The sequence below is a fragment of the Diabrotica virgifera genome, chromosome 7 (genome assembly GCF_917563875.1).
Source record: "Diabrotica virgifera virgifera chromosome 7, PGI_DIABVI_V3a".
Classification (NCBI taxonomy): Eukaryota; Metazoa; Arthropoda; class Insecta; order Coleoptera; family Chrysomelidae; genus Diabrotica; species Diabrotica virgifera.
In genome coordinates this window covers 2683359-2699795 of record NC_065449.1, presented here as the reverse complement: position 1 = coordinate 2699795, position 16437 = coordinate 2683359, and the positions used below count along the sequence as shown (strand labels likewise).

Sequence of the window (16437 nt, the reverse complement as noted above, 5' to 3'; positions counted from 1 at the left end):
TGCCACACCTAGACTTCCCTTAATATACTCATTTCTAATTTTATCCTTCTTTGTCACTCCACTCATCCATCTAAGCATTCTCATTTCCGCCACATGCTTGTTGTTGTTCCTCTTTCTTTTTCACTGCCCAACATTCAGTTCCGTACATCATAGCCGGTCTTATGGCTGTTTTATAGAATTTTCCCTTCAGCTTCATTGGAATTTTTCTGTCACACAACACACCACTCGCTTCTTTCCACTTCATCCATCCACCCCTAATTCTACTGCATGCATCTCCATCTATTTCTCCATTACTCTGTAATACCGATCCTAGGTACTTAAAACTATTGCTTTTCACAATCATTTCACCATCCAAAGATACCATTTTATTTGTAGTAACTCCATCTTTAAATGAACATTCCAAATACTCTGTTTTTGTCCTACTAACTTTTAAACCTTTTTCCTCCAGAGCTTGTCTCCACTGTTCCAGTTTTTGTTCTAAGTCTCTTTCACTATTTCCTACTAACACTACATCATCAGCATACATTAGGCACCACGGAATGATACCTTGTAGTTTCGCTGTTATCTGGTCCAAAACTAGTGAGAATAAAAAATAAGGACCAAGCACCGAGCCTTGGTGCAATCCTACTTTCACCTGGAATTTATCAGTCTCTCCCACACCTGTCCTAACACTAGTCGTTACTCCCTCATACATATCTCTCACAATCTTTACATATTCGCCAGGGACTCCTTTCTTATTGAGTGCCCATCACAGAATCTCTCGAGGAACTCTATCATATGCTTTCTCAAGATCAATTAATACCATATGAGCGTTAGTCTCTTTATTCCTGTATTTTTCCATGAGTTGCCTTACAATGAAAATTGCATCTGTTGTTGATCTGCCCTGCATAAAGCCAAATTGATTATCGGATATTTCGGTTTCTTCACGTATCCGTCTATCAATTACTCTCTCCCATTTTTTCATGGTGTGGCTAAGTAGTTTTATAGCCCTGTAGTTTGTACATTGTTGTATGTCTCCCTTGTTTTTGTAGACAGGTACTAATATACTACTTCTCTCCATTCGTCTGGCATTTTTGTCCAACTTTCATAATTCTATTAAATAGACCTGCTAGCCAACTTATTGTCTCTCCTAATGCCTAATCTGGTCCGACTGCTTTTCCTTTCTTTATTTTTTGAAGCGCTTGAGCCACTTCCGCGTTTGTTATTCTGGTAACCATTGCTGTTACTGTCTCCGTTAACTCCACAGGCTGTCTGTCAAATTCTTCATTTAATAAACTGTCAAAATACTTCTTTCTCCATCTCTTTTTGACATCCTTTTCGTGAATTAGTATTTTCCCCGATGACCTTTAAAAATACCAAAGTATTTTAAAAAATAATAAATCTGGTCTTAGGTACTGACTTTATATACACAATTTTATTTTTCAACAGCGCTGCCTCACAATATGTATATTTTATAATAACCTTGCTTCGCCGAGACAGGAATAGAAAATTGATTTTGTCATCCCTTGAGTAAGGCCGGAGATAAACCCAAAAAATACTGAAGCATAAATTTGGAGGAGACCCTCAAGTTTGCCATGCCAGGTGTATCATGATTGTGCCGCGACGATGTGTAGGTCAAGGCCGATTGTGGATTTAATCGATACGGAACTTGGATTTGCGCAAATCTCCTAAATATTTTGTGTGAGTTTGCGTCGTCAAAATTAAAATATATGAAATTCAGAATAAATTTTACAGAAAAGTAAAATTCATTGGTCAGACGCACTAAAAATTGGAGGAGATATATCTATTACTTGGAAAAATTAAACTAAGTACTTTTCAATATCTGCCTTCTTCAATGTCTGCCAACGTCAATATTCCAATAGATTTTAACAACGCTACCATGATTCTATTATATAAAGCAGAAGACAAAGCAAATTTAGAGAATTACAGGCCGATTAGCCTCCTCCGCCATATACAGGGTGGACCAATGAAAAAAGTCCACCTCGATATTTGGCAGAATTTATTGGATTTTAACCCTCCGTTAGTCGCTATCGGTGTCACACACCGACGACAGAATTATTCATTCGGGATTTACAAAATAACTGGTTTTTTCTATCGCCCCTTTCTGTACCTCTTCCTATCAACTAACCTCGTGTTAGTATACATTCTTACCTACTTGGGGACAGTTGTGCGAGTTTTATAGCTATTTTCGGTGCAAGACTCCGTAGCGACTAACGGTGTGGTTATTATTTTATTGGCATAACTTGCAGTTCAGGTAAAGATTTAGCATCTTATTATTGCATTTTATCGGTAAGTTTTGGTCAAATCTTATTTATAGATGTCCTTTGAAGCTAAACAAAAACGTTTGTTGGAATTATGGAAAATGGTTCCTAGCGAATATTTTTATATTACAAATAACAATATGTATATTGTTATACTAGGGCTTTTCATTTTATATCTGTTGTTTTTCAATAAAATATTTTTCAGTCATTCCTTATACACAATATAAAATATTTGTATGAATTTTACAGTATTTTTTTTTTAATTGTCGGTCTCTGACACCGTAGCAACTCTTGATGCTCCGTTTGTCCTAGCGACTAACGGAGGGTTAAGGAAATGAGGAAATAGGTCGATATTTGTTCTAGGGGGGACACATTATCAGTGTTCTATACAGCCTAAATACGAGTTTTTATGACAGACGCCTTTTTATTACCCCTGATGTGTTATTATTGGGGTTAACCCATGACCCTAGATCAAACCTATACGATCAACTTGATACCAGGGAAGGCGAAGCAAAGATATATAAAATAGCCAAACAGAGAACAAAGAAAGCAAGAGATTTTAATCAGATTAGATGTATCTGAGATGAAAATAATAAAATACTTATTCACGAAAAGGATGTCAAAAAGAGATGGAGAAAGAAGTATTTTGACAGTTTATTAAATGAAGAAGTTGACAGACAGCATGTGGAGTTAACGGAGACAGTAACAGCAATGGTTACCAGAATAACAAACGAGGAAGTGGCTCAAGCACTTCAAAAAAATAAAGAAAGGAAAAGCAGTCGGACCAGATGATATTCCTAGGGAAGTATGGAGAGCATTGGGAGAGACAGGAATAAGTTGGCTAGCAGGTCTATTTAATAGAATTATAGAAGTTGGACAAATGCCAGACGAATGGAGAAGCAGTATATTAGTACCTGTCTACAAAAACAAGGGAGACATACAACAATGTACAAACTACAGGGATATAAAACTACTTAGCCACACTATGAAAATATGGGAGAGAGTAATTGATAGACGGATAGGTGAAGAAACCGAAATATCCGATAATCAATTTGGCTTTATGCAGGGCAGATCAACAACAGATGCAATTTTCATTGTAAGGCAACTGATGGAAAAATACAGGAATAAAGAGACCAAACGCTCATATGGTATTCATTGATCTTGAGAAAGCATAGGATAGAGTTCCTCGAGAGATTCTGTGGTGGGCACTCAATAAGAAAGGAGTCCCTGGCGAATATGTAAAGATTGTGAGAGATATGTATGAGGAAGTAACGACTAGTGTTAGGACAGGTGTGGGAGACATAAATTTCATGTGAAAGTAGGATTGCACCAAGGCTCGGTGCTTAGTCCTTATTTATTCTCATTAGTTTTGGACCAGATAACAGCGAAACTACAGGGTAGCATTCCATGGTGCCTAATGTATGCTGATGATGTAGTGTTAATAGGAAATAGTGAAAGAGACTTAGTTAGTGCGAATGGCATTATTTTTTTTTAATACATCGTTTTCAGTGAGACCAGGAAAATGTTCATGTGCATTTTTATTAGTTGTAGGGCCGCACTTCTAGCATCCTTATTTTTATATTCCCTTATCCGGACATTCCATAATGCTTCCTCAGCTTCGTATAGCTCCATTAATTTAACGCTCTCCCTTTCAAACCATTTGCTTTTTGTATTTACATTTCGTTTTCGATTTTCCGACAACGACGCCATTTTAATTTTACACTTTGACACTACTTGAATCCAAGAAATTTGGCCAGCGTTCTAGTTAACTTGGATAGAACCTGTTAATACAAGTATACTTGGACGAATAGGTGACACGATCAAAGTAGCTTCCAAGTGTTGCGCGCGCAGCGTCCCAGCAGACTTTGACCAAGTACACTTGGATCGTGTCAACCCGTATTTAGTTTATAGACGCGTAGTTATAACTCAGAGGTGTAGTTATAAGAATTATTGTAGTATATTATGAATACTCACCACGTGGGCTAGCTGGACAACTATTGGCAGCACTGATGGTACCAGTAGGCGAAGGGAATGGACTACCATAGTCTACACCATCGGGGATATTGATTCTCAGAGGGTGGAGCGTAGACCCGCTTCCACCCCCTGAACGATCCCTTATCCTGCTCGGCGAAACCTCCCTGACTTTAGGAGGTGGCTCCGAATTGTCGTCGACCAACGATTGAAACGATAATCGGATATTTGTACTGGGAAACCTAAAGGTGCACCTGTAAATACAAAAATTTTATTATTAAAATAAATATATACGCATTAACAAACACTAACTTTTAGGAAGTTTATGACTCTAAACAAGAAGTAACCAGTCCAACATAGAGCTACCTACGTAATGAGGATTACATCAGGACTTAGACAAAGAGACCCAATATATCCCAAGACATGCAATAAATAAAATATCGTCTGAGCTGCGATTTGCGAATCGGGGATCAAAACTATTGTTGGCATTAGCTGATGATATAGATGCAGTCGCTCAATCTACAAGAGACGTGAGAGAAGTGTTTTCATAACTTGAGGAAGAAACAGGTATTCTGGGTCTTCGAATATCTGCAGAGAAGACGAAATACATGCTAGTAACCAAAAGTCCAAGTCTAAGAGTTAGGCAAAACATAACTATTAATGTCCACAACATCGAAGTAGTAAAAGAGTTCAAATATCTGCAAAACATAACTTAATGACCACAACATCGAAGTACATAGTAAAAGAGTTCAAATATCTGGGAGCGATAATCACAGATAAAAACCACATAGAAAAAGAGATCTCAGCAAGGATAGCTGCTGGGAATAGAGCATTACACTCCCTATCATCATTATTCAGATCTAAGCTGCTAAAAAGATAATCTAAACTAAGACTATACATACATGTCAATTATTCGCATAGTTGTTACGTGAAACGCAAGTGTAACATGGGAGATACATAATACTACATCAATGGGAAATAAATAAGCTGCTGGTATTTGAAAGGAAGGTTCTCAGAATGATATTAGGCTCTCAAAGAGATGAATTGAAAAGAGAATGGAGAAGACGCCGAAATGCTGAACTGGTGACTCTGTATGGTACTGAAAACATCGTCAGACATATAAAAGCTAACCGAATAAGATGGACAGGTCACGTGGTAAGATCAAAGGAAGACAGTGTTTTTAAGAGACCAGGCAGCCAGACAGTAGAAGATCCAGATAGTAGATCAGTACCTAGGTCGTCCCAGAAAAAGATGAAAGGATGATGTTGAAGCGAATTTACCTAGGATTGGTGTAAAAGTACAACAATGAGAAATGGAAGTACAAGATCGTAAAAAACAGAGGTCCATTCATAGTGGATGTGGCGAAGACCCCGACCACCCCGAGTTGCAAAGCCAGTCAAGAAGAGTAAAAGTAAAATTTACAATATCATTTACAAGCATTTTTTCACAGAAATGATGAATCCGTTATCAAAATTTCTCTAGCTGCCATAGTTTATCTTTCAAGTTAAATGTATGTCAGAATATATACCCACCCACACGAAAACGGGCAATCTTATAATTTCCAACGAAGTTGCCCTGATCTTTAGATTTATTTTCGGTCCTTTTTACAAAGGACACCGCACATACAGTTGCGTCCGCGAATCTTTACCCGTGCGTCATCATTTAAAGCATACGAAATAAGTCGATGATAAGTTGGAAATTGAAATTTACTAAATGCAACAGCAAGTCACTTACTGTCACTTGTTGTTGACTTTAGTAGATTTAAATTTCCGACTTATCATCGACTTATTTCGTATGCTTTAAATGATGACGCACGGGTAAAGATTCGCGGACTCAACTGTATAATAAAATTTACATGAATAGTTTCGTCTCGAAATTACAGTCATTTCATATCATTGCGCCTACTCTGAATTTTTATTAACAACGGCGCATGTAGTTAATGATTTATCTTATCTGTTAGATGTTAGATTATTCTACAGCATTAGAACTCAACGAATTAATAGTTATTAAGGTACCAAGGGTATTATAAGGATAATAACGCTTGAGGTATATACGTTGACCGAAAGCCTTATTATCTATAATACCCGTGGTGCCTTCAACGTTTAATGTCCGACTAAATTATTCTTTATAATGCAAAAACTTTGAAGGAATTTTGAATTATGTAATTAGTTTTCAAATAAGAAATAAGTACATTTACTAGCAATAGTCGTAACGTAACTGTGGTAACCATAGTTTTACTTAGGTTATTATTTGTCAACTTGACAGTATTTAACTAGTTATTTAAATTTAATGCCCTTGGGCGTTATTTTTCAAAATATCGCCGTAGGGCGTTATATCATACTTAACTGACTTCGAAATTCGAAACAGGTTTAATTTTTAACTTAGGTGTTAATAACGAATTGACGTATTTTATACGTCTAATATAAATTTTTACGCATTTTGAGATTGTCAGGCAAAAGAACTATCAGTATACAAAAACAAAAAGTGCAATTTTCGAAAAACTAGCTATTTTTAACAGCTGTATCTTCGAATATACTAGGTACATAGACTTTAATTTACAAATGCTCGTTTGAAAGGTATCTAAAAACACTTTAATTTGGCGGTTTCTGAATTTTTTTCCTCGTTCTTTTATCAAAAAGTTGACATTATAACACGAAAAATGAGACCTTGTGCACTAAAATCGGTCCACTGGGCTCAGATATATAGCTCCTCAAATACAGGGTAAAAAGGGATCTTTTTGACCTCTTGAGGGACATACCTCAGGCCCAGGGCCATCTAGAGGGCCAAAAAAAAATGGTTATAGGCTACTTTTTAAGTACAATAATATACTAAAAGATCGTTAAAATCCGCGGACCCCCTACAAATGGTCGAATAATAAAAAAATTGCTATACTTGGTTATGGTTAATATACATATTATATTTATAACCATTTAACACATAACCCAAGTCCACACTCTCATCATGCTCTTTTATTCAGGTTTAATTTTAACTAAAGGAAATTGTTTATAAAGTTTAATTCCGACAGTCTTTCGGGTCGATACGAATTGGGACAAACACGTATTCTATTGCCTTTAAACTTTCTATTTAGATTGCAACTGAACGTTACATTACATTGTTTTGATTTTCTGTTAGTTCACCTTTAACTTTTATCTAACAAGTTTACTATTGATACGCACTTTGTGATATAAATAAAAATATCTACATATTTGGAATGATAATGCTTTCAAAGTAAATATAGTACATAGTTAAATGGTAGGCAGGATTCTCATAAGCAGAATTTTTGATTGAACTTGAGTGAACTATTATTATTTAACAGTATGAACACGTGTTTTTAACTCGTGTGTGCTATTTAATTTGTTATCAAACAATTTTATTATTTTTGACCTATTCTAACTATTTTAACTAGTAAACGGTTCTTATTTTTCTTCTTTCTTGTTTAGCATCGCGTAATCTTGTTTATACAGTGATGAGTGAGCTAAAAACCGGCAAAATAACGCAAAAGATGGAAAACATAATACGTTGTGAAATAAAAAAATATGTAACTAGTACGGGTGGGAAATTATCGTTAGAAACATATAAATTTACATTTCATTACATGATACATAGTTTCCCACCTTTAGATGTTAGCTTAAAAGCTAGTTGACTTCAGTCATAATTATACGTATGACATTTAGTATGGCGTTTGTATTATACATCGAAATCGTATTGTAGTCTTACGACGGTTAACGAAAATATACAGTTTTATTATTTAACTGTGACGTGTTTTAACTGAAACAAAACTAAATTAACGATAAAAAGATCAGTTAACAAAATTTTAAAAACAGAATGGCACATAACCTTAACAATTCTGGTCGGCATCTCAAGAGATATGTCGACCAAGTGAGCGATATGCCCAGCGCAACATAAGAGAAACGAGATTGTTTAATGGAGGCTCTGTGATGTTTTGGAGTTAAATTTCCTTAGAGTAAATACGGATTTGGTGTCTACAAAGGAGGCTCTTTAAATAGCGAGAGGTACATTGCACAGATTTTCTTTCTTTGGACACTGTGTTTTCCTTTCGCACTATGTACATATTATATGAATTAATTTCATCTTAGTGTAAGATACGAGAAGGCCTCCTCGCGTACCACATGTCGTCAGTTAAAACACATATTAAAGAGTAAAACCGTCTAGTTTCTTTGTTATTAAAGATATCAGAGAAACTAAAAAATAAAATGTTCACAAAATACGAAACTACAACAAAATTTCGGTGTATATGTTACAGTTCAAGTTGATTATCCAGTTGGAGTTGACTCCAACTAGTTGGAGTCAACTCTAACGGATGGTTTCAGTAAAAGTTGATTATAAATATAAAATGAAGATTTATATTCAACATTTACTAGTAAAAGTAGACTCCAACTAGGAAAAGTATACTCTTCCCAATGCCATTTAGTAAAAGTTGATTCTGATTCAGACAAACAGCCGATTCTAGAAATTAAATGTTACTTACTGAATATGTTCAAATTAGTCTAGTCTGTATCGTCGCCCCCGTTAGTTAAATTACTCCGATTCGAATTTTTTGCACAAACTTACTCAAAAAGAGGTCCTTATAACAAATCTACTGGGTGCCAGGCAGTACCTTGATCGATAAATTGTTCAAACAATTTTTTTAGACATTCACAAAAATAATTTTTTCACTTCGAACAATTTTTTTTAGATCATTTGGGTTATTCTGAGCAAAAAAAAGTATTTTGTGATTTTTCTCTAAAATTGATTGTTGTCGAGTTATACGCGATTTAAAATTTGAAAAATGCGAAAATGGCCATTTTCAAGGCTTAATAACTCGGTTAAAATCCATTATTATGAAAGTCAGAAAGTGACCAAATCAAAGTTTATAGCCCCCTCTACAAGATCCAGCAGAAATTTTTGTCACTATTTTATTACTAAGCTTTATCTTTAATTATTAACAATGAGCGCTAAGTGCGTATTAGGCGGCCGTCAATGGTGAGTGCTAAAGAGATGCACCATTCCAGCCGTCCAATGGTGAATCTCACTCGCACTCACATTGACGGCCGCCTCAATACACGGTAAGTGCTCATTGTTGATAATTAAAAATAATATCTTATTAATGAAATAATGACAAAAATTTCTTCAGGATCTTATAGAGGTAGTTTTAATCTTTGATTTTTTTTAGTTTCTGACTTTCATAATATATAATATCGTATGGCATTTTTGCCTTTCGGACAGTTCCGGCGCCAATTACATCTTTAACCCTGTTTCAAGTAACTAGTGTCGATGTACACTAGCCCAGGGGGACCGACGGCTTAACGTGCTCTCCGAGGCACGGTGAGACAGCTCGTGTCATTATTGGAAATGAAAATGGTTTGTCTTTGGCAGGGCTCGACCCCACGTGCACTGGCGTATGAGGCCAGCGATTATGCCGACTCCACGGCCGCTCGCTCGACTTTCACAATAATTATCTTTAACCGAGTTATTAAACCTTGAAAATGGTTATTTTGGCGTTTTTCAAATTTTAAGTCGCTAATAACTCGACAACAATCAATTTTAGAGAGAAAAAAGGCCCAACGAATTAAAAAAAAAAATTTGTACGAAGTGAAAAAATTATGTATTTTTGCGAATTTGTTTAAAATAACTGTTTATCGCCAAACTTCACTAAAATCATTCATTATTGTACTCATTTGCCCTTATTTTCGGCAGTAAAGTAACACTTTGTTGTATTGAAAGAAGAATGTTACTTTACCTGCCGTGATAATTAATCAAATTGACCGAGATTGAATGTAAGTGGTCAATGGCACCAATCGATTATTTATTTGAGTGAAATTAAAATTTATTTACTTTAATTATTAAAAATATTGTACAAAATTTATCTTATTATAAATAAAATTTATGTCAAAAAGTAAAATTCTGTAGTGTTTCGCAATTATATTCATACAAAATAAATCAAAACTTTACAGATTTAGTAATTAGGTAGGTATACAATATTGATAACTATCGATTAAACATCAAAACCGGCCCTCGTGCAAAAGTCATCTGTCATTACTGTCATACGAATTTTTTATTTCGTCTAAAATTAAAAAAATTTCCTCAAAGTTGTAAGTAAGTGTTAATGTTTTTTATGATTGACGATACAATTTTGTACGCACCACCTCAATACTCTTTATCGAACGCGTCTGTTCCTCTGCTCGTAATATCAGACTCGTTCGATAAAGAGTCACTTTACTGACTGACTTTATTGAAATTGGTTAAACAATTTTTCGACCGCGGTACCTCGTGACACCCTGTGTATTTGTTATAAGGATTGTTATACGGATGTATTTCTTTGAGTAAGTTTGTGCAAAAAATCGAATCAGAATAATTTACCTAACGGGGGCGACGTTACAGACTATACTAATAAGTAGTTGAAACGGTCAAAACAAAGAAACGCACACTCATCAAAAATGCACTTGAGATTCTCGTATAATCAACATTTACAGTCGAGGAAATGAAGCATTTTGGCTCGCAATTTTTTCGTCCAGCATGGATTTACTTGAAATTTTCACAGAAGGTAGGGAATAGTCCAAGGATCATTTTGTATATCATGCCGCTGTACGCTAAAACCTTGGGGGTGGTTCCAACCCCATCTTGGGGGCGCGAATTTTTTATTACATTTTAACCATGAAAATCGATGTAAAAAGTAATTCTAAGAAAAAAATGTTTTTTGCATTTTCTTCGTAAAACTAATATTTTTCGAGTTATTCGCGCTTGAAAGTAACAGTTTTTCGATGAGAAAATCGACGTTTTTAGAGGGTTTTTTGAGAATACCTCGAAAAATATGCATTTAATCAAAAAAACTGTAGATATCAAAATTGTATCTTTAAGTAACACAAACCAGATTCTTTTTCTGTAATATCTTCAATACCAATGAAAGCCGAGATACGGTATGTTAAAAGTAAGCTTTTTTCGTCAAATGCATAATTTTAAATATTTAAAGTAAAATAACGGGAAAACTTTGCATTTTTCGAGAAAAACTTAAAAAAATCTTTTTTTTAAGTATACAGTTAGGACTTTCAAAAAATAATAAAAAAAGCGACTTATGATCAAAAAAATGTCGGTACCTGCTTTTCTCTATGAAAAAATCAGTGAAAACAACCCCCTAACTACCCTCCTAATTAAAAATTGGTCTTCACCTTTCTGTAATTCCTTTTATATTTGTATTATCAACACACCCAAGAAATTTGACATATTTAAAAGGCCTAATTTTAGAAAAATTGGAGTTTAAAGAAAAATTAATTTTTTGGAATTTCCAATTTTTCACCTTTTACTTCAAAATATCTCCGAAAATACTGGAGATGCGAAAAAAATAACTCACAACTAAATTGTAGCTTTTTGAATAATTAAAATTCTCTTGTGCATAGATTTTCATTAAAATGCAAAGTTAGCGAGATATAGCTGTTTAAAACCTCTATTTACGAGCAAACACCCCCTTATTCGAGCCCTTTAAACCCACCCTAATTAAAAACTAAGGGATGTTACGGAATTTAGTTTACACAGTCTTATAACTCTTAAAAAATCCTACAAAGTCATTTAAAAAAAAACTTTTTATCGCCAAAATTCAAGGAGCTAAGTATGTTTATAAAACGAATTTTTTTTTCGAAAAATTCGGGTAGTCCGCTTATGGATAATTTTCAATGTATGTATAACACCACAGAACCGGTTCGTATACTAGAAGATGACTAAAAAACTATTTGTATTTGTATTTGTACATATTTGTAAATTCGTATTTTTGTGTAAATACATGGTTTTGTAATTCTTTAATTCTACTTTTTTTCTGTATAGATCTATTAAAATAACTACTTATAAAAACTGTAATGTTATTAAGGGTGGTTTTTAAGGGTTGAAATATTATGATATTATATCCTAAAGTATCAAACAATCATTATTTAACCAATCAAAACCAAAGGGCCTAGCCGGGTAAGATGGTGAAAAGTGCCCCCAACCCAATTTAAATTCCATATAGGCCACTTTTTAGCACATAGAGAGGAACTCACTTTCTGAAATTTTTAGCCCCCTAAGTGGTCACGTGACCCCCCTAGAGCCTAATTAGGCTTTTTATGTTTTTATTTTTTCTCTCAGCCGCATCAAGAGCTAGCCAAAAACTTTATTTAAAAAAGTTGTAAGTTTCAAAAAGATCTAGATGAAAAAATTTTTTTTTATTTTTTTGGCGGGAAATTCGAATTTTTAGAACAATTTTAAACTTTTGAATACCTCTGAAAAAAAAACTAAGACACTCGTTTTTACGAAAATTAATTATAATGTGTATTTTTGAACAATCTTTCACCCTTAATTTTTTCAGATTTTTAAAATTGGTGAAACGTACCATTAAAAATAAAAAACCGCATTTTTTTCGGTTTTTTTTCGGTTTTTGATACAATTTTATACATATTTTTCAAAAAATTTAACACCGTCACTAAAATAGGAAAAAAACTGAAAAATAATTGGGGTTTGCTTAATAAAAATTTTTTGTAACGATATCCATTTTCAAGAAAACAAAATTTACATATTTTTTACGATTTTGCCGAAACTACTGGCAACATTGTAATAAAACTTGGCGGGTTTTAAGAGGTAGTTATTGTGCATGTTTTGACATACAACTAAGGATTTGATATTCATCATTGGCGCGCATAGGGGTAACGGTCTGAACTTTTCAAAGAAAAAAAGATAGTACGCCACTGACATATTTCAAATTAACAATCATTTTTGAATTCCTCGTTCAATTTTCAATAAAAATCTATCTTCTCATTTTTTCATACGACGCGCCGTTTTGCTGCAAAAAATAAAATATCTTAACGCTTCCAAAGTATTCGAATTAATTTTGATAATAATGGATGTACGAGTTTATTATGTAGATGTAGAAAGTACTAGAAGTTCGAATACTTTGTAAGGGTTAAGAACTTTTATTTTTTGAATAAAAATGGCGCGTCGGATGAAAAAATAAGAAGATACATTTTTTGTCACAAATTGAACGAGAAATTCAAAAACCATTGTTAATTTGAAATATGTCAGTGGCGTACTATCTTTATTCTTTAAAAAGTTCAGACCATTACCCCTATGCGCGCCAATGATGAATATCAAATCCTTAATTGTATGTCAAAACATGCACAATAACTACCTCTTAAATCCCGCCAAGTCTTATTACAATGTTGCCAGTAGTTTCAGCAAAATCGTAAAAAATGTGTAAAATTTTGTTTTCTTCAACGCCCTGTATCTTGAAAATCGATGGCGTTACAAAAAATTTTTATTAAGCAAACCCCAATTATTTTTCAGTTTTTACCTATTCTAGTGACAGTGTTACCTTTTTTGAAAAACATGTATAAAATTGTATCAAAAAACGAAAAAAAAACCGAAAAAACGCGGTTTTTTATTTTTAAAGGTACGTTTCACCAATTTTAAAAATCTGAAAAAATTCAGCGTGAAAGATTGTGCAAAAATACACATTATAATTGATTTTCGTAAAAAACGAGTGTCGTAGTTTTTTTTCAGAGTTATTTAAAAGTTTAAAATTGTTCTAAAAATTCGAATTTCCCGCCAAAAAATAAAAAAAACATTTTTCATATAGATCTTTTTGAAACTTACAACTTTTCTAAATAAAGTTTTTGGTTAGCTCTTGATGCGGCTGAGATAAAAAATATAAACATAAAATGCCTAATTAGGCTCTAGGGGGGTCACGTGACCACCTAGGGGGCTAAAAATATTAGAAAGTGAGTTCCTCTATATGTGCTAAAAAGTGGCCTATATGGAATTTAAATCGAGCTGGGGGCACTTTTCACCATCTTACCCGGCTAGGCCCTTTTACCCATATTAAAGTTTACAATGTTTTTGAAGTTATACTTCTTTACCGGCGATAGAGGGTAAATTTTTATATGGGAAAACCTAGCGACTGGGCGCATGCGCATTATAACTTTGTTCTGATTGGATGTTCAAATGACATGTCAAAAATTATTCAATATGGCGGCTGTGGCACAGCTGTAGTTAGATTATTTATGGTTGTTGCGTTTTAAAATTTGTGTGAAAAGAAACAACAAACAAAAGTTAGTTAATAGTTACACTGCCTTTTTAAATAGTTTTCATATACCTATATTTTTGGACTTTTGGACTATTTTGGACAAGGAAAACTCATTCTAATTTGGTAAGTACCTAGTTTTTATTATAATCATATTGTAATTATATATTTGGATTAGGTTGAAATACATACATTTATTTTCTCAAGAATGCGGATTTTAGAGAGAAATCCCAAATTAGGTTCGATTTTTATTTTTAAATTATGATTTTTTGGCGTAGATTTATTTATCTAGTAGGTATGTAATGCTTTGATTTACATACTTAATTTGATTACCAACAAAAGTTCTACCAATCTTCATCTAATATATTGTTTTCTTACTGTTTTGTTATATTTTTATATTTTCTTCCACAAAATTTAAACTACATAATTTTCAAAACAATTGTCAAACAGTAAAACGTTCAGTTACCGTATTTTTCCACATGATAAATAATGTGCGATTGGACGAGTGAGTCTACGCTTCGATTACGAGTCAAAGCGGCACGAAATTCAAGGGTTCAATTCCCGATGCAAGTTTTATTTTTTTATTTTTTTATGCATATTATGATTGTAAGTATATTTGTTATATAATTTTTTTTTTCAGCAAATGCGTATTTAAAATTTTTGCCAACAATTATTATCGTCCAGAAATCATTTTTTCTTTGTGGCATTTTTCAATGTGTTTGTGTGCGTTTTATTCTTTTATTTTTTTAAATTTTTGGTATAGTCTTAAAAATCACATAATATGTAGTAGAAGTATAACTTCTTACGTGCGTACAAAGTACACACACATTCTTGTTATTTAATTTTTGACAATAAGGGGTAGTTAACACCCCTAAAAATAATCAACGCCCTTAAGCATGATATAGAATATGAAGTACAGGGTGAGATGATCCTAATCCCAAATTTTTATGTAAATCGATGCAAGCCGAAATTATTATTTTAGGATAAGTAAATTTTTTATATATAGCTCCAACAAGGGTTATTTTAAGGGTTGAAATATTATGACAGTATATCTTAAAGCATAAAGCAATCATTATGTAACTAATAAGAACCAAATGTTGACAATATTAAAGTTTAAAATGTTATTTTATAGTTTTTTACAATTAGGGGTAGTTTTCACCCTTAAAAAACCAAAAGCGTACAACGGCTCAATATAGAAAATGAACTAGAGGGTGTAATGAGCCTAATCCCAAATTTTTGTACAAATCGATACTGGACGAAAAAATTGCGAGGTTTTGCCATTTTTTCAGCTTCATTTCCTCGACCATTACTGAATCGATCCAGGAAGAGTCAACTTCAACTAGTAAAAGTTGATTTAAATTTTTAAAATCAACTTTTACTGCTCGTTTCAGTTGGAGTTGACTCGAACTAGGAAAAGTCAACTCTAACTGAGAATCAACTTGAACTGTAACATATACACACCTCTGTACCATTTCCACCCTACAGGGTGTCTCAAACTTTTGTTTCAGTTAAAACATATGTTAAAGAATAAAACCGTCTATTTTCTTTGTTTCTAAAGATATCAGGGACATTCAAAAAACAAAATGATCACAAAAAATAAGACTACAATACGCTTTCAATGTATACTCACACCACACGTGTACCTTGTTCTCCCTATAGGGTGTCTCAAACCTAACACAAGAAAATCATTTCTTCCGCCCGGTATAAGTACAAAAAAGAAGTGAGTAAACCTTTGCGTAACTTTTGAAACTATATTTGTTTCCTCGTATACTGAGTCTAAATATTATATTTATTAAACAACAAACCAAAACAATTAAAATTCGGAGATAAAATAAAGATAACATCTTTCGCGAAATGATAAATTTCTATTAGGTACTTATCTTAAGGCCCTGGTAATCTTTCTCATACAAGACTGCATTCAGTTGTGGCAAAACACTCACAAAAACACGACATGTAAACAAAGAAATTTATTTACAAAAAATAGATAATAATCACTTCAAGGCAACAGGTTTATTTAAAAATACATTAATAATTGGATGATAAAAGTAAACACAATTTGTGATAACGACAATAATAAATACTGTTCTAAGGTATCTACACGGACAAGATTTGAAGAATTTATTTGATTCAGTGTAATTTAATGAAATTCACTTCTGCAAGAAATTA

The 16437-nt window shown here is 33.4% G+C and overlaps 1 protein-coding gene across 1 annotated transcript in view; it reads right to left on the bottom strand.

The window, feature by feature from the left end:
* Positions 1–16437, bottom strand: part of LOC126888368 (forkhead box protein K1-like) — a 122702-nt gene that overhangs the window by 92830 nt on the left and 13435 nt on the right. Inside the window, exon 2 of the mRNA XM_050656565.1 lies at positions 4236–4486. Within this exon, the coding sequence (XP_050512522.1) occupies positions 4236–4486 (251 nt within the window). The remainder of the gene's footprint in view (positions 1–4235; positions 4487–16437) is intronic.